This window comes from Quercus suber, unplaced genomic scaffold, assembly GCF_002906115.3.
Source record: "Quercus suber isolate HL8 unplaced genomic scaffold, Cork oak 2.0 scaffold_363, whole genome shotgun sequence".
NCBI lineage: Eukaryota > Viridiplantae > Streptophyta > Magnoliopsida > Fagales > Fagaceae > Quercus > Quercus suber.
Genome location: NW_027069815.1, coordinates 632,566 through 658,596, shown reverse-complemented (window position 1 = coordinate 658,596; position 26,031 = coordinate 632,566). Strand labels below are relative to the sequence as shown.

At 35.3% G+C, this 26,031-nt stretch overlaps 1 protein-coding gene across 4 annotated transcripts; it reads right to left on the bottom strand.

The window, feature by feature from the left end:
* On the bottom strand, positions 1-25,499 carry LOC112009713 (uncharacterized). Of its 4 annotated transcripts, none has more exons than XM_065760354.1 (4): positions 25,162-25,499; positions 24,636-24,785; positions 9,365-9,908; positions 1-3,891 (listed from the first exon to the last, which is right to left on the bottom strand). In XM_065760354.1, the coding sequence occupies exon 4, from the start codon at positions 2,390-2,392 to the stop codon at positions 1,544-1,546; it is 849 nt and encodes a 282-aa protein (XP_065616426.1). In that variant the 5' UTR covers positions 2,393-3,891; positions 9,365-9,908; positions 24,636-24,785; positions 25,162-25,499; the 3' UTR covers positions 1-1,543. The 4 variants fall into 4 exon arrangements, with proteins under 4 accessions (XP_065616426.1, XP_065616425.1, XP_065616427.1 ...); XM_065760353.1 differs by having other exon boundaries at positions 1-3,869; XM_065760355.1 differs by lacking the exons at positions 9,365-9,908; positions 24,636-24,785; positions 25,162-25,499 and adding an exon at positions 5,279-5,740.
* Positions 25,500-26,031: the final 532 nt, after the last annotated feature.

Genomic DNA, 26,031 nt, shown 5'->3' with positions numbered 1-26,031 from the left:
CCAGAAGCTCCACAAGAACCTAAGTAAGACCAGCCAACATGTTGGCCACCCCACAAGCTACGAATCACTGCTTTATTAATCAGCCCCATTTTGGTTTCTTGAAGACAAACCACATCCGGCCTCCATCTCCTAATCAAATTCCCTACCCTGAGTCTTTTATCCTGCTCATTCAACCCTCTAACGTTCCAGGAAATAATCTTCACATTCATTGATAAGGCATAACAACCCGCTCAGAACTTGCACTCCTTGCTTTTTTTGAATCATACTCCACATTCAACAATGAGAACAAATTCTTCAACTCCCGTTGACCTTTTTGGCCTGACTTGACCAACTTCATTTGATCACCCACCCCAAGTTTTTGTTTATCTTTTTTTTCTGGCCTTAATGGCTAGTAACAATCCTGTAATCTGCTTCTCAAAACCTTCTAGCGAAGTGCCCACAGATTTCTTGAAAGCCAATTTATCCTATTGGTTACCCATTGTGATAGTTGACAATTATCCACACTCTCCTTACTCCCAATCTCCTTCACAGGACTCGTCACCAACTTCGACGGACCTTCAGTGGCCAAAGGTACCACGACTAAAGGCTCATCACCACCCTCACAAGACCTTAACCTTTCACCAAAAACCCCACAGCTCACTCTCTGACCCAAGAACCACAGACAAAGAATCTACTAACCCCTCACCCTCATCTACCCAACTAACCCTCTGCCCTTCAACATTACAAGATTCATTACCTGGTACACACTCACCCTCCAAACTTGAGCAGACTGACATATTATCTAGAGAACGATATAGTGACAATGGGAGCACTAATTGCCTAACATCACGCAATTGTAATATCCAGTCTTTAGAATTACCCCAAGACTTATCCAAATCTCCGACTAAATCCTTTATAGTTGGGCCAGGTACTTGAGCTCCCTCAAAAACAGAAGTACCTGATCCTTTCAAACCCACAAAATACTCATCCCCATCCTTCGATGCCACTAAAGAAGACAAAGACACCATCGCCGAAACTTTCTGGTCAGCAAGAATCAAAACTGGTTCCGATATTGTTGCTGATGAGACCACCGGCACCTACCTCGGCCCATTCAGATCACTGATCGGCGATATCTGAACATGGGAGGGTTGGGCCACCATCGTTGGTCCTGTCGATGCAGTAGGTGGCTAAGCTAGTGTCGTCGTGCTGCCCCTCCAGCATAACCCACCATTTCTGACGCAGCTAAGGCAGAAAATGTGCCTAGCGATACCTTCGACGACTTCGCAAGGTGCTCCGATGTGGTGGGTATGCTCCCTGAGCTCGCAATATCCTTCGTGGCAATGTTATCGCTCCTACCTGAGCTCGGTTTAGAGAACCCATTTCGGTAAGAAGTCTCCAAAGGCCTTGGTCCTCTAAAGGAACTCTCTCTAGCCTCAAAAATAAATGGGCTTGACATACCCAGGCCTAAAATGGGTTCTTTATTACCCAACAAGGCTTGGGCATTCTGCTTGGCTAGGCCCAGACCCACGTTTTTATTAGCCTTACTTATCACCCATTTGCTAGCTTATTTACCACGCTTAACAATATCCCAAGATACCCGCCTCTTTCCATAATCATCCACATACACAATCAGCCCTCTCCCAAGCCAACGTGCCTTCCTCCTATCACTCAACTTTCCAAACTCAACCATATTTGAATTCAAATTAGTCTTCAAAGGAATCTTGAATTTATTTCCTCCCGAGATTTTCTCCTTAAATTTATTCCTACCATTAATACCACCTTCTCCACCCTCCCCACCATCCACGGCTACCTGTGGAAAACTTCCAACCTGAATTTCAGAAACAACAACTTGTGCTTGAGAATTATCACACGGAATCTCCTCAACATTCTTCACCATACCAGCCTGAACATGCTTCAACCTTGCCTGCACTGGCGCTTTGACAGCTTCCACATATGTCCTTGCAGGTTGGTATTTTGGGATTTGCTTAGGCTTATATGGTACAAACTTCAATGCTCCCACCGCATATTGAGAAGGTTCCAATAGCCTTCTTAATTCAATCCCAAAAGTTCTCCATCCTTGTTGTAGTTTTCCAGCAGGAATAATGATAGTTTGCCGTAACCCACCTACCTTAAGCTCTGTCATTGATAAATAATGCCCAAACGAGTTGGACCCCCGTTGCAACGTGTAAGCAGTATCACCGTCTCTGAAGGTGAAGAATTGCTTCAAACTAACCCCACTCACGGTGTATTCCAGAGACCGCATTGTCCAAAGAGCTGCACTCTTGCCCATAAAGATCAATTGCATGTGGTATTTTCCCCGTTCAAAAATCTTAAAGGAGAAAAAATTCCCTCCTTCCTCAACCACCAACTGAAACAACTTAAATTCAATAAAGAAACTTCGAAATCCCCCCATACTGGTTCTAGGAGATGAAAACTAAAACAGAATTTGTGGCTTCGAGGTAGCTGGGCCTTCTCTCAACTCTCTAATACCAAATCTGATGTTGGACATCTAAATAAGAAATGAATAAGTAGGTTCAAGATATCTCCCAATGCACTGAAAATTTTTTCAAGAGAAAGCAAAAGCAATCACCTTTAAATCAATATCTACAAACATTATTTCATGATACTGTTACATGAAGGGCATAAGCAGTAAGCCTGAACCCAAATATTCTTATATGCCTGTTTCTACATACCCATAATATATTAATTTAGAATAAAGCTTATTTCAACATCAAACTTAGCAAAGTACAACAAATCAAGTTTAAAGCATAATTTTAACAATTATAGCAGAGATATCAGCTACAAATCAAGACGGTAACCAAGACATGTGCATATCTCTAATTTTAACAATGATTATATGGATTAAACAAACAACGTAAGGATAAAATACACACACACACACACACACACACACATTGAATCATTAAAATCCCTATTATTTTCGTGGACGTAATTCACTCTGCCATTAAACTCAAACCTAGAGGATGTTTAATGGGCCTTTTGGACTTATGGTTATCTATAGCAATTGGTAACCATCACCGTGGAAAAAAATATACAATCTTCCAAACTTAAGACTGTCACCATTCCCATCTCTTAAGAAAAAGGAAAAGAAAGGCATGATTGTGTTTGTTTTAATCTATTTTAAAAACATCATTGACAAATACCCAAAACCAATTAACCCAAGTACTCTAAACAAAAGCAAACCAAATGTAACACAAATATCCTAAAGAAAGCAGTTTCTAACCAATACCTTTATCAAAACAAAATCTAACCTAGAAACAAAAATCAAAGATTTAAAATCAATCTAACAAGAATACCGAAATTCTCTCTGCCCAACTGATTCATCTCTCCGTCTGAGTTTTTATTTAACATTTGACGAAAATTTATCCTTCAAATGGTACAACTGACGAAACAGTACAATGTTTCGCTTTTTAATCGTAAATGTGGCTGAAAGTTAGATAAGTGTAGGGTAAAGTTTCTACTTTTATATAGAGTATTAGATATTAAATTAGATATGATATATAAGATATATATAAAATTCAAATTTAAATTCAAAGAAGCACCTTTTCATACAAACTTAAAACAAAAGAAACAGAAATATAGTGGAAAAGTTACTAAGGTTTATAGTACCATAGACCAAAGTCAAGGAAATAAAAGCTGTGCGCAAAACTGCATATAACTTCTTCTTTTTTATTATAACTGTGTACAAATAAGTGAATAAATTGATCTTCAATCTAATTTTTCTTAACACATGCATAAGACACAATGGTAATCAACAGTAAACAGTTCACCAATTGATTTTTTTTTTTTTACACCTTCCCTCCATCCTTTCAATAGTCACTGCAACTGCCATATGATCTGCTGCACTGCTGCTCTGACACATCTCTTCTCTGCAACATTATTTTGTAAAATCTGAAAGTTTAGAGTGTATAGTAATTTATAATGTTTTCTAAGTGAAATTATGGTTTTCTGGTTTTCTGTATTGCAGTTTGTTATAATTCTAGTTTCATAACATAATTGAGAGCATTAACATACCATACACAAATGATACATGTTTTTTTTTTTTTATAATGATGTCCACAAGGAACACAATTGAAGGATGATTCTTTCATGGACCAATCTAATTACGATTATAATATCATAACATGATTGAGAGCACTAATAGAACATACACCAATATATATATATATATATTGCAAGGATATCCAAGTGACTATAACATGATCCATAACATGAATTGTTGAAACATTTCATTAGTTAATATAAAGACATAATACATAAGCTAAGACATAGGCAGCAAGAACATTAAAAAATCTTATCAAATTAATAAGAAATTGAAGTATTCTAAACATAATATACAAAGTTTGAGAAAAATGATTTGGCAATTTTTCTGTTATTTGAATCTTAAAACTTTCTCCTGTGTTAAAGCCAAAAACAGTTCTAATTATAAGATATCACATTAAGGAATCGTGAATGAAAAGAAAAGATACCAAGTGTCAAACTTGAAGATAACTACTATAAAAATAAAAAACAAAAAACAAAAGAGTCAGTAGTGAAGTTGGATAGAGACAATTAAACATCTTACACTTCTAAAGTGATCGAGCTGAGGAGGCATCCAATATAAAATTTCTTCGCAGATTCCTATTGGCTTTTAAAAAGCGACCATTCAGAAACAACAAACCCAAAAAAATAAAATTTTAAAATAATACTTTGGTGTGGTTTTGATTATTAAAGAATTGTGTTTTTGAGTGACAGAACAAATCTTCATCTTAATCCGAATGGGAAAGCAAATTCAAAATAAAAGTGACCCAAATGGGCAAAATTGATTCTAGAGACTTAAAACCAATTTAAGCCAAGTCAGATACCCTAAACAAAACAACTTCTAACCAAAATCCCTCAAACCCAAATCTAACCCATCTGTTTAAACTAATTAAACAAAACTACTCCTAATCGAAAAACCTAGATCATAATAGCATCCCTCAAAGAGATCCACGTTAATGCTTCTAAAATACCTAGATAAGGAAAAAGCCCAACTACCATTTTTTATTCCTACCCTGTTCGTGTGGCTTATATTTTTTTTTTTTTTGTAGAATAACCTATTGCTCTATTTTTAACCGGACACATTAAATAGATACCCACACATCAATTTAACCAAATACCCAAAACAAAACCAAATCTAACTCAAATACCTTAATGAAAAAATATAACCAAGAAAGTTAAATAAAAAAAGAATCCAGCCAAATTATAAAAAAACTGATCATAATTAATGCACAAACTGAAAAGTAAAGAGAAAACTAACTGGTAGAGAAATTGAAAGACGTTCTCTGATTGCAAACTATGGATACATGGGCAATGGAAGTTTTTGATTTTTTTTTTTTCCTTTTAATTGGGTTGATTGGGATTGAGGCTTTACTTCCAACCGCTTGATGTTTTAAATGGGGTTTTTCCCTACGGTATATGGGTGGAGGTTAGGCTGATGGAAAGAGAACTCAATGGTTAGGGTTTTTGATTTTAAGAAAGACAGAGAGAACGGCTAAATTTGTTGAAGGAAAAGGAGAATCAAAACGAAAGAGACTGTGTGTGTGCAATTCTGGTGGTTGGAGTATGCCGAGGGGACTGGCGGAGGCAGGATCGCCTCTCTCTTTTTCTGTTTCTTTCACCATGTCTTCATTGCCTCTCTCTTTTCCTGTTTCTTTCTTAGTGTCTTCATAGCCTTTCTCTCGATTTCATCGCCTCTCTATTTCTATTTATGTGTACTCTTTAATTTTAACCTGTTATTTTTTGTTATTTATAATGAGAGAATTTTAAATGGTGTTGTAGCGTGACCAAACAATGTAATTTACCGCTTTCTAACTTAAACGTGGCTGAATTTTATATAGTCACTTTTCTTACATGGCAGCACCTCCTTACTTGTAGGAATCAACTTTTTCTCAGCTTCTGCTATTATATATAGTACATGATATGACTAGTCGCTAACCCATGCAATGCACGGAAAAGTTCTTAGAAATGCTAAATATTTTTTTTAATAAAATTAAATGCATTTTTTGTCGGGTTGAGAGAAATTTAGTTAACTTAAATGAAACTTTTCGCTTTGGATTTTAAGGAATAACTCACACAAAAAGGAATAAACAAATTTCGTTAGGATTTAAGTTGGTCAACCAATGTAGGTGTGTGTGTGTCTATATATATATATATATAGTGACCTGGTCACGTATTTCTTAATCTATCTACAAAGCAAATTATTGCTCATTTGAAGCAATTTACAATGTTCATTCTAGGCAGAAGCTTACATACTTTTTGTTGTTGTGATTTAAAATTTGAGTAGATGAAAAATAATATGATGTTCTATCGCTGCCTTCACAGCAAAAAGGGTAAAATTTCAAATCAAAAGATTACATCTCACATTTAAAAGAAACACTAACAGAAAGTAAAATATATGACATGCACTAATAACAAATGATCATAATATTCAAAGAGTTTTCTAAATCAACAACAAAATCTTATTAAATTGCTCGTGGCAGCTTCACTAACTATATTTTATCAATAAAAATAACCTTCTTCATAAGACTTGTTTAAGTTATCATATTAAAGAGTCTCTCTTGGATTGCTTCATTCTTCTCTCTTCTCTACAACTAAATCTCCCCCATCATAAGCTTCCTGCCTTGCAAAACTATGCAGACAAAAGCAAAATTCCAAAATTTTCATTTCCTACTTTTGCAGCCCTCAACAAAAGTTAAGATTCATGATTTTATCAAAATCTTCCATGCCATTATTATTAAAATTCTCAATACATACGCCATTAGCATAGATACAAATTAGTGACCCAAATGGGCAAAATCGATTCTAGATACTTAAAACCAATTTAAGCCAAGTCAGATACCCTAAACAAAACAACTTCTAACCAAAATCCCTCAAACCCAAATCTAACCCATCTGTTTAAACTAATTAAACAAAACTACTCCTAATCGAAAAACCTAGATAATAATAGCAACCCTCAAAGAGATCCACGTTAATGCTTCTAAACTACCTAGATAAGGAAAAAGCCCAATTGCCATTTTTTATTCCTGCCCTGTTCGTGTGGCTTATATTTTTCTGTAGAATAACCTATTGCTCTATTTTTAACCGGACACATTAAATAGATACCCACACATCAATTTAACCAAATACCCAAAACAAAACCAAATCTAACTCAAATACTTAATAAAAAATATAACCCAGAAAGTTAAATAAAAAAAGAATCCAGCCAAATTATAAAAAAACTGATCATAATTAATGCACAAACTGAAAAGTAAAGAGAAAACTAACTGGTAGAGAAATTGAAAGACGTTCTCTGATTGCAAACTATGGATACATGAGCAATGGAAGTTTTTGATTTTTTTTTTCCTTTTAATCGGGTTGATTGGGATTGAGGCTTTACTTCCAACCGCTTGATGTTTTAAGTGGTGTTTTTCCCGGCGATATATGGGTGGAGGCGGGGCTGATGGAAATAGAACTCAATGGTTAGGGTTTTTGATTTTAAGAAAGACAGAGAGAACGACTGAATTTGTCGAAGGAAAAGGAGAATTGGAACAAAAGAGACTGTGTGTCTGCAATTTTGGTGGTCGGAGTATGGCGAGGGGACTGGCGGAGGCAGGATCACCTCTCTCTTTTTCTGTTTCTTTCACCATGTCTTCATTGCCTCTCTCTTTTTCTGTTTCTTCCTCCGTGTCTTCATAGCCTCTCCCTCGATTTCATCGCCTCTTTATTTCTATTTATGTGTACTCTTTAATTTTAACCGGTTATTTTTTGTTATTTATAATGAGAGGATTTTAAACGGTGTTGTCGCATTACCAAATAATGTAATTTATCACTTTTTAACTTAAACGTGGTTGAATTTTAGATAGTCACTTTTCCTACATGGTAGCACCTCTTTACTTGTAAGAATCAACTTTCTCTCAGCTTCTGCTATTATATATAATATATGACTAGTCGCTAACCCGTGTAATGCACGGGAAAGTTCTTAGAAATGCTAAATATTTTTTTAATCAAATTAAATGCATTTTTTGTTGGGTTGAGAGAAATTTAGTTAACTTAAATGAACCTTTTCGTTTTGGATTTTAAGGAATAACTCACACAAAAAGGAGTATACAAATTTCATTAGGATTTGAGCTAGTCAACCAAGGTAGGTGTGTGTGTGTGTGTCTATATATATATATAGTGACCTGGTCATGTATTTCTTAATCTGCCAACAAAGCAAATTATTGCTCATTTGAAGCAATTTACAATGTTCATTCTAGGCAGAAGCTTACATACTTTTTGTTGTTGTGATTTACAATTTGAGTAGATGAAAAATAATATGTTGTTCTATCGCTGGTTATTACCTTCATAGCAAAAAGGGTAAAATTTCAAATCAAAAGATTACATCTCACATTTAAAAGAAACACTAACAGAAAGTAAAATATATGACATGCACTAATAACAAATGATCATAATATTCAAAGAGTTTTGTAAATCAACAACAAAATCTTATTAAATTGCTCGGGGCAGCTTCACTAACTATATTTTATCAATAAAAATAACCTTCTTCAGAAGACTTGTTTAAGTTATCATATTAAAGAGTCTCTCTTGGATTGCTTCATTCTTCTCTCTGCTCTACAACTAAAGCTCCCCCATCATAAGCTTCCTACCTTGCAAAACTAGGCAAACAAAAGCAAAATTCCAAAATTTTCATTTCCTACTTTTGCAGCCCTCAACAAAAGTTAAGATTCATGATTTTATCAAAATCTTCCATGCCATTATTATTAAAATTCTCAATACATATGCCATTAGCATAGATACAAATTGATTCAAAAACAGCCTTGTTTTAAAAACACCATAATGCAGAAACATCACCAGCAAATAATCTTAATATTTGAAGAGAGAAGAATGAAGCAAAATAAAAATAATTAAAATTCACAAAATGAAGAACCAAAAATCAAGAACGTAGAGGGAGATTGTTGGAAGCATAATTAACAAACCTATCATGAATTGTTAAGATTTTAGACTCGATTGGAAAGGAATTAACTCTAAAAGTTTTAGCTCGCCAAGCTTTCTTGCATTGTTTTGTACCTCCTGGAGCAGGGATATCAAGGGAGTTATAGGATGAGCGGATAACAGACCAAACAAATCAGCCCGTATATCAACCATCAATAACACACCCAAAATGATAAAAGTTTAAATAGATTAAAATGTTAGATTGAGAAAGAACTTAACTGTTTATTTATAACAGCAAAAAATGTTAAAGGATTTCCAAAACTACTAAAGTTTGTCAGGGTTAACAAATTTTATACACCTATAGGAATCTAATTCTTTTTAATCCAGTCAAAGAATTAGATAAACAAACAAAAAGAAAAGAAAGATATAATACCTGTTTTCAAAGTTTTCAAGCGCTTTAACTAATTCCTCATGCTTATACTCCTTCATCTCCACCCCTACCTCCACTTTCTCCACCACTCTTGCACCTTTTAAAGTGCCAAAATAACCCAACAATGTCGTTTAATGCAATATCTTTTAAATTAAACCATGGACACAATAAAAATGAGTGAAAAAGATCATAAATTTATGTAAACATTCAAAAATTTGGGAATTTAGATTTAGATTCTATAATAAGAACAAAACAGTCGGGTATATTATCTTAAAGGTGTCGTCTGACACAGAACAAATTGGGTTGTCGGGCAGTTTGGTTTTTCCTTTATAGATGATGTACGGTAGCTGTTTTTCCTTTCTTTCCCACTAACAAAAGTAGTATTGTGTATGAGAAAAGTTTGAGTTGAAGCCAAGAGAAGAATTTTTAAAGATACAAAATATTATAGGCAATTAATATTGGAGTGAAAGAGATTGTACCTGTCAAAGTATCTGTTTCAACACCTCTATAAAAAATATCCATTGGGTTAATAATAATGCCACAGTCCCTACACAAAAAACCATATGTTCCAACTATTTAAAAGAAATATATTACCTTCTCACAATGAATTATTGGAAAAACAACTAAAAACAATTACAATGAGTAAAAATTTGCAATAAACAATATGTTCTAACCATTTAAAAGAAATATTTCTTTTATTTTGTATAACAACTCAGCTGAGTTAAATATACTTTTTAAAAAATTTTAAAATGAATATAGTCTAAAAACAAAAGAGTCATTTTTTTTTTGTCTCTCTTTTTTCTTTTATTTAGCAAGTAAACAGAATAATGAACAAATATAGATTCCATAAACAGAACTATCTACATCAGACAAATAGTGCAATACATGTATTAGTAGCAAGGCAGTAAATGATCTGATTAATGGTTTTATATTGACTATTTATATATAACTTTTATGCAACAGGAACTTTTTTTAAAAAAAAAAATTTACAGAAATTGTTAAAAAACCTTGAGTTGATGCAGTTAAGTATGCAGCTCTTTATCAAAAAATGAAAGTAGAACCTGCAAAATAAGTATTTTTTTAGGTTTTTTTAATTAAAATAATTTGTAAAAACAGAATAATGACGATTAATAATAGTGTAGTAAATGACCACCTAAATCAAGTTAATACCTACTCACAAAAACAGCAGCAAGAGAATTAACTCCTACATCCTTTGCAACTCCAAGCACGCAAAAAATAAATCAACATAATATATATTTCTACACCTAGACATGGATCAATGTATGAATGTTTGTGTGTAGCACCAAAATGTTCAGTTTCTTAGAGAAAAAGAGGTACTGGCATTGCAATATTTAATAGTCGGAAACTGATTCACATGCTCAGGTGCATTATAGAGGTACAGAACTACAAAGATTGCAATCTTTAGGAGGTAGCAAACAAATGTGCAAGATCTGGAAGACAGCATCGAAAACAAGTCATTCTAAGCTTTAGTAGTTGGAAATAGATTCACATGCTCAGGTGTAGGATAAAGAAGGCGGAAAGTGACATGGGGGATTCGTTCTTTTTTTATAGAAATGGGGATTTGTAAAAGTTTTCTTTCATGGTGACTCCTTGAAGGCTTCTAAGGCATCAACAAGACTTCTAAAGCCAATTTGAGCACAGAAACTATAAGACTTCTTAAGTAAAATGTAATCTAATATAAATATTATCGTAGACTTAAAGATTCATAAATAAAAGGGACAGAGGAGTAAAGGAGGAAAGAAAGGCCAAACTAAATACTGAGTCTAGATGTTGAATATTAAGGAATCAGAGAGAGAGAGAGAGAGAGAGAGAGAGAGAGAGAGAGAGTTAGAAATGAGGTTCCTTCCATTATCAACTCGAAGTCTACAACGTAAGATTTTTTTTTTTTTAATTTTTTTTAATTTTTAAATCAGGAAGAGGCAAAACTAAAGTTTTTTTTTTTTTGAGGTAATTGTTCAAATAATTCAAGCAAAAGTAAAATAGAATAACACTGAATCATTGACTCTAAATGAAATAGAATACACCCCCTTACATCAAAATTCAATAATTGTTCAGCATCTATAGGTTTGAATGTAACTACAAAACTTATTTTTTTAATTCTATTTCATTAATTGTTTATATAGATTACAGTCAATTGTGTTTCTTTTGTAAAATAACACTAAACTAATCATAAATTAATCTCAAAAGCCAATTCTTGTTGGATTTTAAAAAGATAGCACAAATTTTCCTCCTAAATCTTGCCTCCTGAAAGGAATTATATAATGATGAGAAATCTTATTGAACATTCATAAAGAACTTATATTTCTCAATGTCCTACCATTTAAAAAAAAAAAAAAAAAACTTGAAATAGAACTTATATTTACAGACAAAACTAAAAATTGTTGAACTTGCTTCATTTAAAAGGCATATATGTAGAGAGAAATTGATGAGCAGAATATTGTAAATTGCTTCAAGTGGTGTGGCACATGGGAAGTAAAACCAATGGTGTTTTCTTTTGGAATTGGAAATCTGGCAAACAGGAGACCTTTCAGGTAGATTTGTTCTGATTTCTACCCCACAACAACTACATAGTACTGTTACTATGACATGATTGAGACATTATAATGAAAAGTTCAAATAGGTAAAATTAAAAATTATGCATTATTAAGAAATATATATGCAGTATGTATAATTGAAATGAAAGAAATAAAATTACAAAGATAGCTTTAAGTGAAAAACAAACCATCGAAAACTAACAAACACCTGGAGTTTTTGTTTCAAATTGTTCTAGTATAGGGAAATTCAAAATCCATCTGTGGAACTTGGGTTTTGATGATGGAAAGTTCTAGTGTATAGTGTACTAAATTGCCACTTATGTTGTTGACATAGAATGCCTAAATGCACATTAGGAAAAAATGCAATGACCAATGGCAACTAAAACCAAGAGGCACAAACCATGGAACGGATATAAACTAATGCAAGAGTAAGTAAATCATTTTGTCAAACGCATGGTGTGCACAAAATTTCAATGTCTAAGATATTATCGATTGTTATTATATATAAAAAGAATTAAAATAGAAATACACAACCGATTGGCACATTGAACAGTTCCTACAACGCAACATGTCTAACATTTGTTTGATTTGGCACCTCTTAAAAGCAAGGGAAAGTTTTCATATCACCAAAGCAAACATGGTATAATTTGGAAAATTGTCTAAATCAAAACATACAATGGTAAAATTATATCTCTATCAAATTAGTGGAAGGAAATAAAAACACGGCAAATGTTGCAATATTGGGTTTTTACATTTTTTTGACAATGCAATACGGTAGCATGATTGTGTGAACATCAAGGGTGGAAGGAAAAAGAAATTGAGCGACCCAAATTGCACAAACAAATTTTCACTCAGAAGGAGAAGAAGATTAAGAAATGAAATCCGAAGCACTACAATTGAAAGGGGAAAACAAAAGTTGGGTTTCTTCTCGCAGAGGAAAAAAAGCATAACAAAAAAAGGGAAAAATTGAAGAGAAGAAACAATATGTAAGAAGGCAGATAGAGTGGTTACATACTGAACTGGTGTGGGTTTTTAAAAGTTAAAAGTAAATTTTTGGTGAACATGTGTGAGGATGAGAATGAAATCAAATTTAACCCAAAAATCCAAATCGATATCAATCCAACCAAATATAAGTATATAACCAAATCCATAAATTTTAATAATGAAAAAAAAAAAAAAAAATTTACCGTGGGGTCATAGGAGTCTAATAGTGGTGGGAGATTGGACTTTGGCAGGCATACGGCCCGTGAACTCCCCCTCTCTATCCCCCATTTTTTTTTTCTTTTTGGGTTGTACCAAAATGGTTCTCCCTCTTGCGAACTCTGTCTTTGTCCCTCTCTACCTCTGAATTTCAAGGGTTGGTTTTTTTTTAATAATGAAAAACATTAAACTGTGTTTTAAAGTTGTGAAACAATATAATTTATCTAATAACTCTTTTACTTCTCTAATGACCCAGATAACAAGCGAAAAAAAAAAAAAATCAAAACAAAACAAAATATGAAACTGAAATTCATGAAAGCAAAGGAATAAAACCTAGAAACTGAAAATTCCTAATAACAATTCAGCTAGAATTTGATACAAAACCCAGAAATAGAAAATTCCTAGTAACAATTCAGTTTGAATTTGATCTTCTAGGTTGTTTCCCCAATTTCAACAAAATCCCTAAATTGACAGCAAACATAATTGAAGACAATAGGGTAAGAGATTAGTTGAAAATTACCAAGAAAGAATGGTCTAATATCAAGAGTTCCTGGGAAAGGCTTTTTTCGTGCTTATGCTGAAGGCCGCTTCATCTTCCTTCCTCCTTATTTCGGGAAAAAAGTAGAATGAAAAACGCCTCTGAATTTTGATCTTAGATTTAGCAAAACCTAAGAGAAAGGAATTTGAGAGACGTTGTCTACAAAATCTTGTTTTGAAACTTTTTGATTTCTTATGCCTAATCGATGTAGTTTTTATCGTTCTGCCTTTTTCTCTGTTTCTTTCTCTGCATCCCAGGCCTTATCGCCTCTCTCTCTTTCTCTCTCTATCTCTCTCTATTTCTATCTTTGTGTGCATAGTATTTTAACGGCAAAATTTGCCAAACAGTATAATATTGGGAAAATTTTAGGCGGATGGCATGCGTTCAAAGTTTATTAGTTAGTTGGACTATTTTTTGGAAATCAAGTACAGCAAAATCGAGTTTACTATACTTGACTTCCTTTTTTTATCCATGTCAGAGCTAATTTTTGGTAGAAAGTCGAGTATATTAAACTCGATTTTGGCTGGAAGTTGATTTTGCTGTACTCGATTTTCAAAAAAGAATCCAACTAACTAATAAACTTTGAACGCATGCCATCTGCCTAAATTTTTTTCAGAATTATATTGTTTGGCAAATTTTGCTGTATTTTTACCGGTTAATTTTTTTATTTATAGAGAGGCTTTTCAACGGTGTTGTAGCATTATCAAACAATGTAATTTATCGCATTTTAACTTAAATGTGGCTGAATTTTAGATGGGCATTTTTTCTGTATGGTAGTACCTCCTTAATTGCAGGAAAAAGGCTTCTGTTATTATATAGTATATAATATTGAATTGAATATTGATTGATTGATGATTTTAAAGCACTGAAAGTGACTATTTTTGGTGTGTGCGATTTTGTTAGCAATTTATTTATTTTTGCAACATAAATTTGTTTAATAAAAGAAAATTTTGACAGAAATCTATAAAAGGAAATTTTGGTGTGTGTGATTTGATTAGCAGTTTATTTATTTTTGCAACATAAATTTGTTTTCTTAATTGGGCCACCCACAAGATCGGAAAAAAAAATGTGTGTGATTTGATTAGCAGCTTATTTATTTTAGCAACATAAAATTTTTTTCCTGATTGGGCCACCCACAAGATCGAAAAATAAATAAATATAAAAAATATTCCGCTGCCAGGAGTTGAACTTGGATTCTTTAATCCATAAGAATTGCCAATGTGCTACAACAGATTTTATGTTATATAGTGCATCCGGTTTTTATTTTATCTAAAATTCAAACAAGCTTAAATACAAATAAATACATTTAACTTTTTCTTTTTTTGAGAATGTAAAAAAGGGGTCTTTATGGTCATATTACACCCTTGGGGAGGGAGCCAGTAGCCTCGGTCGGGATAGCCTGATCTCGAGGGCCCTTTTGTACCACTGTGCGAGAGTCACCTCACATTTGTGAGTACACCTCACCACTAAGTTTACCCACCAATGAAAACCTGTAGGCAGCGGGACTTGAATCTAGGTGTATTGCACGAAGCGTCCGAGCCTTATCCACTCAGCCAAGCCCTCGTTGGCTAAATACATTTAACTTTATACCTTATATTTTAAGTTGTTAACAAATTAAACCCTGAACTTTCTTTAATAAAGATATATTTATAAAATAAATTGGTCCAAAATATGCATATGACATAAATTGGGAGAATTTATATCACAGTCAAGAATCATTGAGCACGAGAAGGTATTTTATGAGATATCTCTCTCACAATATGTGTGGCTCACAATTGTTGTGCGAGACGTATCTTATAAAACCGTTTTATAAAATAATTTTTTCTTAACCATGCATAACATATTAATAGATTTTTTGTAATATTGCAATAAAAAATCACTTTCATCACTTCAAGCCAAAAAATTTCAAAAAACTCATATAGAGTTTTCAATCACATTCAAATTTACAAAATGATCCAAACTTCGATTAAAATTCCCACATAAACTAGATGTCAAATGTCACATATAATTAAGATGTGAGGGAATTTTTCAAATATGAATTCAAAAATCAAACTAATGGAATTTCCAAATCTGAACTTTACAACTAATTGATGAGCTGCACACATCATATTTAAAAATGTTAAAAATACATTTTTAGTCTTTGAGCTTCAGTTCATGAATTAGTTTAGTTCGTAACGAACTTAAAATGATTTTTTTTTCGGTCTCTAAAAACTTAAAATGATTATTTTAATTTTTAACAAATTTAAAGTGATTTATTTTAGTCAAATGGAATGATAATGTATCAGTTTTAGTTGGCCTAAAATTTGTTCATGGACTAAGCTCTAGCAACTAATAGTATATTGAAGCAAAAAAAAAAAAATGAAAAAAAAAAAACCCAAAACTAAGATTTTAAAAAAAGTATACAAACATGCCCTTTATGTTTTTAATCTATTTGGTATTTACTATAATACCCTTATTCCCGCCCATTTAAATTTTAAAGTACACATTTCCGAATATTAAAAAAAAATGCCAATAAAGACTGTCTTCTTTGTCTTCCTCTCCATTCCAATCCCAATTTCACAACCTAAAAAAATCCCTAACCCTAAAAATTGAATCCACTTGTTAAAGTTATTACCCCCAATTGCTAATTTTTTTTTTTTTTTGTTGAGAAACCTACTTCTATATTAAAAAACTGAAATCAGCCAAAATTAGCTAAAAGTACATCAATGACTTGTGGTGGAACATCCTCCATCCACATAGAAAAACCATCAATAAGTCTCGTATGTTTTGCTAACAAATGAGCAACTGAGTTACCCGACCTCCGAGTGTGCAAAAAGGAAACACAACTACAAAAGGGTAAATAATGCTTAATAGAAGAAATTAAATGGCCAAAAGATGAGAAAGACTCCTCTTCCTTACTTAAGGCAGAGATCACCACCTTTTAATCTCCCTCGACAATAAAAGAGGGTAGATTGAGGTCCATAGCCAATGTGATGGCTCGAACTGCTGCTAAGGCTTTAACTTCATCTGATGAGGATGGGAGCTTGACTTTCTCTGCCAAGGAAGCAATCACCTTCCCTTGAGAGTCACGAACTCCAACTCCCACCCCTGCCTCCTCCGTATCAGCAAATACTGCCCCATCGAAATTAACCTTTAGAAGTTGCGGAGGAGGGGGCTCCCACTTGGTTCTTAATCTTTGGGTCAGAGACAACTTTAACTGAGCTACTGGTTGCACCTGAGTAAAGTCGTGGAGCATTTGTTTTGCTGAAGAAAGGACCTGAGATAGCGGGTAGGCCTTGCTGCTAGTTCGAAGTAGATTGCGCCGAGACCATATCGTCCATGCAATTACCGTGAATAGTTCTAGGTTCCAACCATTCTCCAAGACAAAGTGAGCAAGCTCGTAGAAGTTAGAAAACTTCTTAGACCTATAAAACAGCCATAAAGAGTCAACTTCCCATATGGCCGAGAGTTCAGGACAGTCCCATAAAGCATGGTAACCATCTTCGGCCTCCAAGTTGCACTGGCAACTGACAGTGCAAGCTTAGAATCAAACACTGAAGGAGGAGATGAATTGATTCCAACGGCTAGTTCATCTTCCAAAACGATGTCGTGTAGTAGAGTTAAGAGATATAAAATAGGCTTGAAGTGAAACGGTGCCGTCTCTCATTAAAACCAAACGGTGTCATTTTAGTCTGAAAGAATCATTGAATACCTGAGGAAAGCCACGCACGTGTAAAGAGTTGTTACAGAACGTGCGAAGCAGTTACAAGTCTGTTATACCAGACTTCGTTGGGATCACCTTCCTTTCCTCTCTGATGTAACTATATATATATCTATTCATTTACATATATTGTATTGTATTGAATTCCTTTGAAATGAAATATATCTGAGTTCTCTCTCTACCATTTTGTTAGCTCTGTTTTTTCTTCCTATTTTGATTCATAGAGTGACTATGAGATTAAGAGAGGTTAGTTTGAGAGTGTTTCTTTATGGTATCAGAGCATTGATCCGTATCAATGGCCTCTACTCAGTTTGGTTCATTGTCTTCTTCAAGTGCTGTGCCTGCTATGGCTTCCTCAGGTTTGCAAATGAACTCTTCATTGCTGTTGTTATCAAACATGTCATCTATGATGACTGTGAAGCTGGATTATGGAAATTATGTTGTATGGAAACATCAAATCGAGGTAATTCTTGATACCTATTCAATGATTGATGTTCTTGATAACTCAATCACTGCTCCAGATAGATTTCTCAAAGATTCATCTGGAAACCTTACCACTGAAATCAATCCAGCATTCATGGCTTGGAAGAATCGTGAACAAGCAATGTTCACATTCTTGAATTCAACACTTTCCCCTACAGTTCTTGCTCTTACAGTTGGGCAAAAATCTGCTAGAGGTGTTTGGAGAGTCTTAGAGAAGAGGTTTGCATCAATTTCGAGGTCTCATGTTATGAGTCTCCGCAATGAATTGAATGCTATTAAGAAAGGAAATGAATCTATTGATAGTTATTTTCAGAAAATTAAACAAGCTTGTGATAAATTGGCTGCTGTGTCTGTGTTTGTGGATGATGAAGAGCTTCTCCACATTGTTCTGGATGGTCTTCCATCTAACTATGATTCTTTTAGCTCTGCTATTAGAACCAGGAGTGATGTGTTGTCTGTGGAAGAATTTAATGCATTACTTAATGCTGAAGAGAGAATTATTAAGAAAAGATCTAATGGTGTTGATCAAGTTTCTATGGCTATGGCTGCCAACTTTCACTCACAAGGATTTCCTCGGGGAAGAGGAGGAAGAAATTACAACCAGAGAGGCAGAGGTGCTCGTGGACATGGCCCTCACTCTGGTGGAATGAGTTCTCATTTTGGTGGAGGAAATTACTCCAATTTTGGTGGTTCTGGTTCTGGTTCTCAGTTTCAGAATTTTAGTTCTGGTAACCAAGGTTTCCCATCTCAATTTCAGTATTTTAATCAATCTAAGATTCCTCAGAATCAAGGTCAAATTCAAGGGCAATCCAGTAGGCCTACTTGTCAAATATGTGGAAAGAATGGTCATTCAGCCCTTGATTGCTACCATCGTATGGACTTTGCATACCAAGGAAGACATCCTCCTGCTAAGCTTGCCTCAATGGTGGCCAATGCTGCTCAAGTCCAGGCTTCAAATTCTTGGCTTACTGACACAGGCTGCTCAGATCATGTGACTCCTAATCTGTCACAGTTCTCTATCCATCAGCAACCTATTCAAGGCAATGAAACTGTTACTGTGGGAAATGGTCAGGAGCTTCCAGTCACTCACATTGGTAATGGTAAGCTTCAAACATTGACACATAATTTTAGGCTTGATAATATTCTAAGAGTGCCTGATCTTGCTTCTAACCTTCTGTCTGTCCATAAACTGTGTCTCCAAAATAATGTTTTTTGTTATTTTGATGCCAACAAGTTCTCAATTCAGGATTTGCAAACGGGGAAGATCCTCTATGCAGGGTTGAGTAAAGATGGGGTCTATCCCATTCCATCCATCTCTGATTTTTCCTCTTCATTGAATCATTTCAAGTCTTCTGCCTTTGTATCTGTCAAACCACACCAGATTCTACTCTGGCATCATAGACTTGGTCACCCTCATTCTAGAAGTTTGTATTCTGTTCTTAAACCTGTATTTTCATCTCTTACTTTGTCTATGATTGATGAAGCTTGTTCTTCTTGTGAATCCTGTATAAGTGCTAAAATGCACAGACTTCACTTAAATAAAGCTTCAATTGTTTCCACTTCATTTCTTGAACTTGTGCATAGTGATGTTTGGGGTCCCTCTCCCATGACTTCCTTACTTGGCTTTAATTACTATGTTCTTTTTGTTGATGATTACACTCGGTTCACTTGGATGTTTCTTCTTAAATCTAAAAATGAGGTTCTGCCTGTGTTTAAACATTTCAAGTCCATGGTTGAAACTCAACATAATTCTACACTCAAAGTTTTGAGAACTGACAATGGTTCTGAATATAGTAATGCTGAGTTTCAATCATACTGTTCTAATCATGGCATTCTCCACCAGACTTCATGTCCTCATACTCCTGAACAAAATGGAGTGTTAGAAAGAAAGCATAGACATGTTGTAGAAACAGGTCTTTCTCTTCTTTATCAATCACATCTGCCTATTAACTTCTGGTCATATGCTTTTACTGCTGCAATCTTTCTTATTAATAGGCTTCCTTCATCAGTGTTAAGATTCCAATCTCCTTGGGAGAAATTATTTTCTAAACTCCCATCTATTCATGCTCTTAAATCATTTGGGTGTGCTTGCTACCCTTTCCTTAGACCCTATAATAAAAACAAACTACAACCTAGGTCTGCTCCATGCATATTCCTTGGTTATCCTCCTATGTCAAAAGGGTACATATGTCTTGATCCCTCCACTAACAGGATCTATATAGCTTGTCATGTTTTGTTCAATGAATCTCTTTTTCCCTTTGCTGCTAATCCTACTCTTACCAATCCCAATATCCCTTTCTCAACTTCATTATCTGATTGGTTGTCTCATCCTGTTCCTTCTGCCTCTATTCAATCTACTACTACTCCTGCTTCTTCTACTTCATATGATTCTGACTTGGTTTCTTCTTTGCTTCCCTCATTTCTTTCTTCTTCTTCTTCCATTCCTGTTGTTCCTACTCCCATTGAAACTCCTGCTTCAATAACTACATCTTTGCCTGTGATCCCAGCACCTATCCTACCTACTGTGTCACCTGTCAATCCTGTTCCTACAGCCCTTGGTCCATCCATTACAAATGCCCATCCTATGGTCACAAGGTCTAAGCATGGAATATATAAGCCTAAAATTATGCAGGTACAATGTGACTATACTGTTGCTGAACCTCCTTCCTTTGCCATTACTTCCAAGCATCCTCAATGGGTGGCTGCAATGGATGATGAATTCAGTTCTTTACAGAAGCAAAACACTTGGTCATTGGTTCCTCTTCCTCCTCAGAAAAATGTTGTGACCTGCAAATGGGTTTACAAGCTTAAACGGCATAGTGATGGGTCAGTTGCTAGGTATAAAGCCAGATTAGTGGCTAGGGGTTATCTCCAACAATATGGATTGGACTATGATGAAACTTTTAGTCCCGTTGTTAAACCTGCCACAGTTAGACTTCTTATTGCCTTGGCTGTGCACCATGGCTGGGAATTGAAGCAGTTAGATGTCTCAAATGCCTTTTTGCATGGTTTTCTTAAGGAAGAGGTCTTCATGGCTCAACCTCAAGGCTATATTGATTCTGCTTTTCCTACACATGTGTGCCTCCTCCATAAAGCTCTTTATGGTCTAAAGCAAGCTCCTCAGGCATGGTTTGACAGATTTACATCTCAGCTGCTTCATGTGGGTTTCTATGCTTCAGCTGCTGATGGTAATTTGTTCATCTTGAGGCATCAGTCCTTCATTGTGTACTTGTTGCTCTATGTAGATGATATTATCATCACTGGGAATAACTCTTCTTTTGTTTCTACTATTATCAACTTGTTGAGCAAGGAGTTTGACCTCAAGGATCTTGGCTTGCTTCACTACTTTCTTAGGTTGCAAATTGATTATACTCCTACTGGTTTATTTGTGCATCAGTCCAAGTATGCCACTGATCTCCTTAAGAAGTTTAATATGACTGATTGCAAACCTTGTAAGACACCATGCTCTCCTAACCTTCACCTTCTTCCTCATGATAGCCCTCTTTTGCCTGACCCTACATCCTATAGGAGCCTTGTTGGGGCTTTACAGTATCTCACATTCACCAGACCAGATTTATCCTTTGCTGTTCAACAAGCTTGCCAGCATATGAGCACTCCCACTCAAAATCACCTTCAAGCTGCTAAACGGATCTTGAGGTATCTTCAAGGGTCTCTTCACTTTGGGATTGCTTTTACTCCAGGCCCCATATCCTTATCTGCTTACAGTGATGCAGATTGGGCTGGGGATCCAGTGGACAGACGTTCTATCACTGGCATGGTGGTGTTTCTTGGTAATTCCCCAGTCACTTGGTCTGCTAAAAAGCAATGCACTGTGTCTCGTTCCTCAACAAAAGCTGAGTATCGTGCTTTGGCCTCTACTGCAGCTGAAATGTATTGGCTTCGAATGCTTCTCAGAGATTTTGGCATTATTCTTCCTCAACCTCCTCTTCTTTGGTGTGACAATGTCAGTGCATTGGCCATTGCCTCTAATCCTGTATTTCATGCTCGCACAAAACATATTGAGGTTGATTTTCATTTTGTTAGAGAAAAGGTTCTCAGACGTGATTTGCTGGTTAAGTTCATTTCCACTCATGATCAGCTTGCTGATCTGTTTACTAAGGGTCTTTCCTCTCCCAGGTTCAATTGGCTTACTTCCAAACTCATGTGGAAGTTCCCCATTCGTTTGAGGGGGGATGACAGTGCAAGCTTAGAATCAAACACTGAAGGAGGAGATGAATTGATTCCAACGGCTAGTTCATCTTCCAAAACGATGTCGTGTAGTAGAGTTAAGAGATATAAAATAGGCTTGAAGTGAAACGTTGCCGTCTCTCATTAAAACCAAACGGTGTCGTTTTAGTCTGAAAGAATCATTGAATACCTGAGGAAAGCCACGCACGTGTAAAGAGTTGTTACAGAACGTGCGAAGCAGTTACAAGTCTGTTATACCAGACTTCGTTGGGATCACCTTCCTTTCCTCTCTGATGTAACTATATATATATCTATTCATTTACATATATTGTATTGTATTGAATTCCTTTGAAATGAAATATATCTGAGTTCTCTCTCTACCATTTTGTTAGCTCTGTTTTTTCTTCCTATTTTGATTCATAGAGTGACTGTGAGATTAAGAGAGGTTAGTTTGAGAGTGTTTCTTCAGCAACACACGTCTTCAGCAATGACTTTTCTGCAGACCAGATTCTTCTTCACTGGTAAAGCTTCCTTACACGCCCTCCAAAGGAAGTTCTTGACCTTATTTGGTACCGAGAGACCCCATATTTGACGCCAAACATTAGAGGTTGCAGCTTGAGATTGAGAAGATGGCTAAGGACCATCTTTTTCTTGGACAAGAAAACGATATCTGGACTTCACAATATATACCCCATTAGATATATGAGGCCAGATGAGTTTATCCTCGACATTGGTGGGACTAAGTGGGATTTTCAATATCAACTCAGCTTCCAAAGGAGCAAAGAAACCAGCTACAACGTTTCTATCCCAGCTCCTATTTGATGGATTGATGAGACAATCCACTGTAGCATCATGCAGACCCTCTAGGACTGGAGATAAAATTCTTGGGTGCTTAAGACTAGGCAGCCAAAGGTATTCCCATATCTTAGTATACTCTCTGTTGCCCACTCTCCAACGGGCCCCTCTCCACAATACCTCCCTACCCTTGAGTAAACTCCTCCACGCATAGGACCCACTAGGATTATCTGGGGCTTCCATAAATGAACACTCCGGGAAAAATTTGCTCTTAAAGACTTTGTGAAGAAGCGAGTCTTTATTGTGTAGAAGATGCCAAGCTTGTTTGGCTAACAGAGCATCATTGAAGAGTGCCAAATCTTTAAAGCCCATACCACCATCGAACTTAGATTTGGTGAGAGTCTCCCATTTTACCTAGTGAATTTTACGCCGATCTCCTCGTTGACCTCACCAAAATTTTCGAATAAGACTCTCCAAATCATTACAAAGCCCTAAGGGGAGTTTGAAGCAACTCATAGTGTAGGTGGGAATTGCTTGTACAACTGCTTTAATCAAGATCTCCCTCCCAGCCTGAAATAACAATATTTCCTCCCACCCCTGCAGTTTCCTCCAAACCTTTTCCTTGATAAAATCAAAGCTGGCTTTCTTCCTCCTCCCCACAAAGGATGGCAACCCAAGATACTTCTCATACTGTTTGATCTCTGGAACCCCCAAAGCTTGTTTGATATGCTCCCTTTTTTCCTCAAAGGTGAGCTTACTGAAGAAGATGGTAGTTTTACTCCTGTTTATTTGTTATCCAGAGCATCTCCCATACACATCTAGGATCTCCAAAATATTTCTGCATTCCTGTTCTATGGCCCTACAAAAAAGAAGATTATCATCTACAAAAAGAAGATGAGTTAGTCTCAGGCTATTTCGGCATAAAGCAAATCCCTTAATGTCTCCACGGTTGGCAGCTTGGGATATTAGACCATTCAAACCCTCAGTACACAACAAGAAGAGGAAGGGTGACAGTGGGTCACCTTGTCGGATACCGTGGGTAGGAACCACCATGCCTTTAGGTTCCCCATTTATCAGGATGGAATAAGATACAGAAGTAATACAAGTCATCATCAATTGGACCCATCTTTCAGCAAACCCCATTTGCCTCACCACCGCTTCTAAATAGACCTACTCCACCCTATCGTAGGCTTTACTCATGTCCAGTTTAATGGCTATATAATCATCTTTCCCTGTGTGTCTCTGCATACTGTGTAAGGACTCAAAAGCCACCAAAATATTATCTGATATAAGACGACTCTTTGTGAAAGCACTTTGATATTCAGTAATAATATTTGGTAGGACTTTTTTGAGCCTATTTGCTAAAACCTTTGAAAAAATTTTATACAACACATTGCATAGGCTAATAGGCTGAAATTCAGACACAAATTCCGGTTTTTTAACCTTAGGAATGAGGGTAATAAAAGTATGGTTAAGGTTAGCAGGCAAAGATGCAGAGTTTAAAAAATGAAGTACAGAAGAGGTGACATCCGCACCTAATAAATCCCAATAATTTTGATAAAAGATAGGGGGCATACCATCTGGACCAAGAGCTTTTAGGGGGGCCATTTGCTTTATTGCATCATGTACTTTTGAAGCTTCAAAATCAGCCACCAACTTTGCATTCATCACATCATTTATAATGGGATTTATATACTGTGTAGTGCTTTCTATATTACTGGGGTAGGCCGAATGAAATAATTCTTGGTAATAGGACACAATTTTAACCAAATCCATAAATTTTAATAATGAAAAAAAAAAAAAAAAAAACTTTACCGTGGGGTCACAGGAGTCTGATAGTGGTGGGAGATCGGACTTTGGCAGGCATAAGGCTAGTGAACTTCCCCTCTCTATCCCCCTTTTTTTTTTGGGTTGTACCAAAACGGTTCTTCCTCTTGCGAACTTCGTCTTTGTCCCTCTCTACCTCTGAATTTCAAGGGTTGGTTTTTTTTTAATAATGAAAAACATTAAACGGTGTTTTAAAGTTGTGAAACAATATAATTGATCTAATAACCCTTTTTCTTCTCTAATAACCCAGATAGCAAGCCAAAAAAAAAAAAAATCAAAACCAAACAAAATATGAAACTGAAATTAATGAAAGCAAAGGAACAAAACCTAGAAACTGAAAATTCCTAATAACAATTCAGCTAGAATTTTATACAAAACCTAGAAATAGAAAATTCCTAGTAACAATTCAGTTTGAATTTGATCTTCTAGGTTGTTTCCCTGATTTCAACAAAATCCCTAATTTGACAGCAAACATAATTGAAGACAATAGGGTAAGAGATTAGTTGAAAATTACTGAGAAAGAATGGTCTGATATCGAGAGTTCCTGGGAAAGGCTTTTTTCGTGCTTATGCTGAAGGGCGCTTCATCTTCCTTCCTCCTTATTTCGGGAAAAAAGTAGAATGAAAAACGCCTCTGAATTCTGATCTTAGATTTAGCAGAAACTAAGAGAAGGGAATTTGAGAGACGTTGTTTGCAAAATCTTGTTTTGAAACTTTTTTATTTCTTATGCCCAATCGATGTAGTCTTTACCGTTTTGCCTTTTTCTTTGTTTCTTTCTCCGTGTCCCAGGCCTCATCGCCTCTCTCTCTAAATCCTAGCCAAAATTGAGTTTACTATACTCGACTTCCTTTTTTATCCATGTCAGAGCTAATTTTTGGTAGGAAGTTGAGTATATTAAACTCGATTTTGGCTGGAAGTCGATTTTGTTGTACTCGATTTTCAAAAAAGAATCCAACTAACTAATAAACTTTGAACGCATGCCATTTGCCTAAAATTTTTTTAGAATTATATTGTTTGGCAAATTTTGCCGTATTTTAACTGGTTAATTTTTTTTTTTTTTTATAGAGAGGCTTTTCAACGGTGTTGTAGCATTATCAAACAATGTAATTTATCACATTTTAATTTAAATGTGGCTGAATTTTAGATGGGCATTTTTTCTGTATGGCAGTACCTCCTTAATTGCAGGAAAAGGCTTCTGTTATTATATATAGTATATGATATTGAATTGAATATTGATTGATTGATGATTTTAAAGCACTGAAAGTGACTATTTTTGGTCTGTGTGATTTTGTTAGCAATTTATTTATTTTTGCAACATAAATTTGTTTAATAAAAGAAAATTTTGATTGAAATCTATAAAAGGAAATTTTGGTGTGTGTGATTT

What these genes read in the sequence shown, in the direction of transcription:
- LOC112009713 (XM_065760354.1), bottom strand. Translation starts at nt 2,392, where the DNA reads ATGGGGGGATTTCGAAGTTTCTTTATTGAATTTAAGTTGTTTCAGTTG.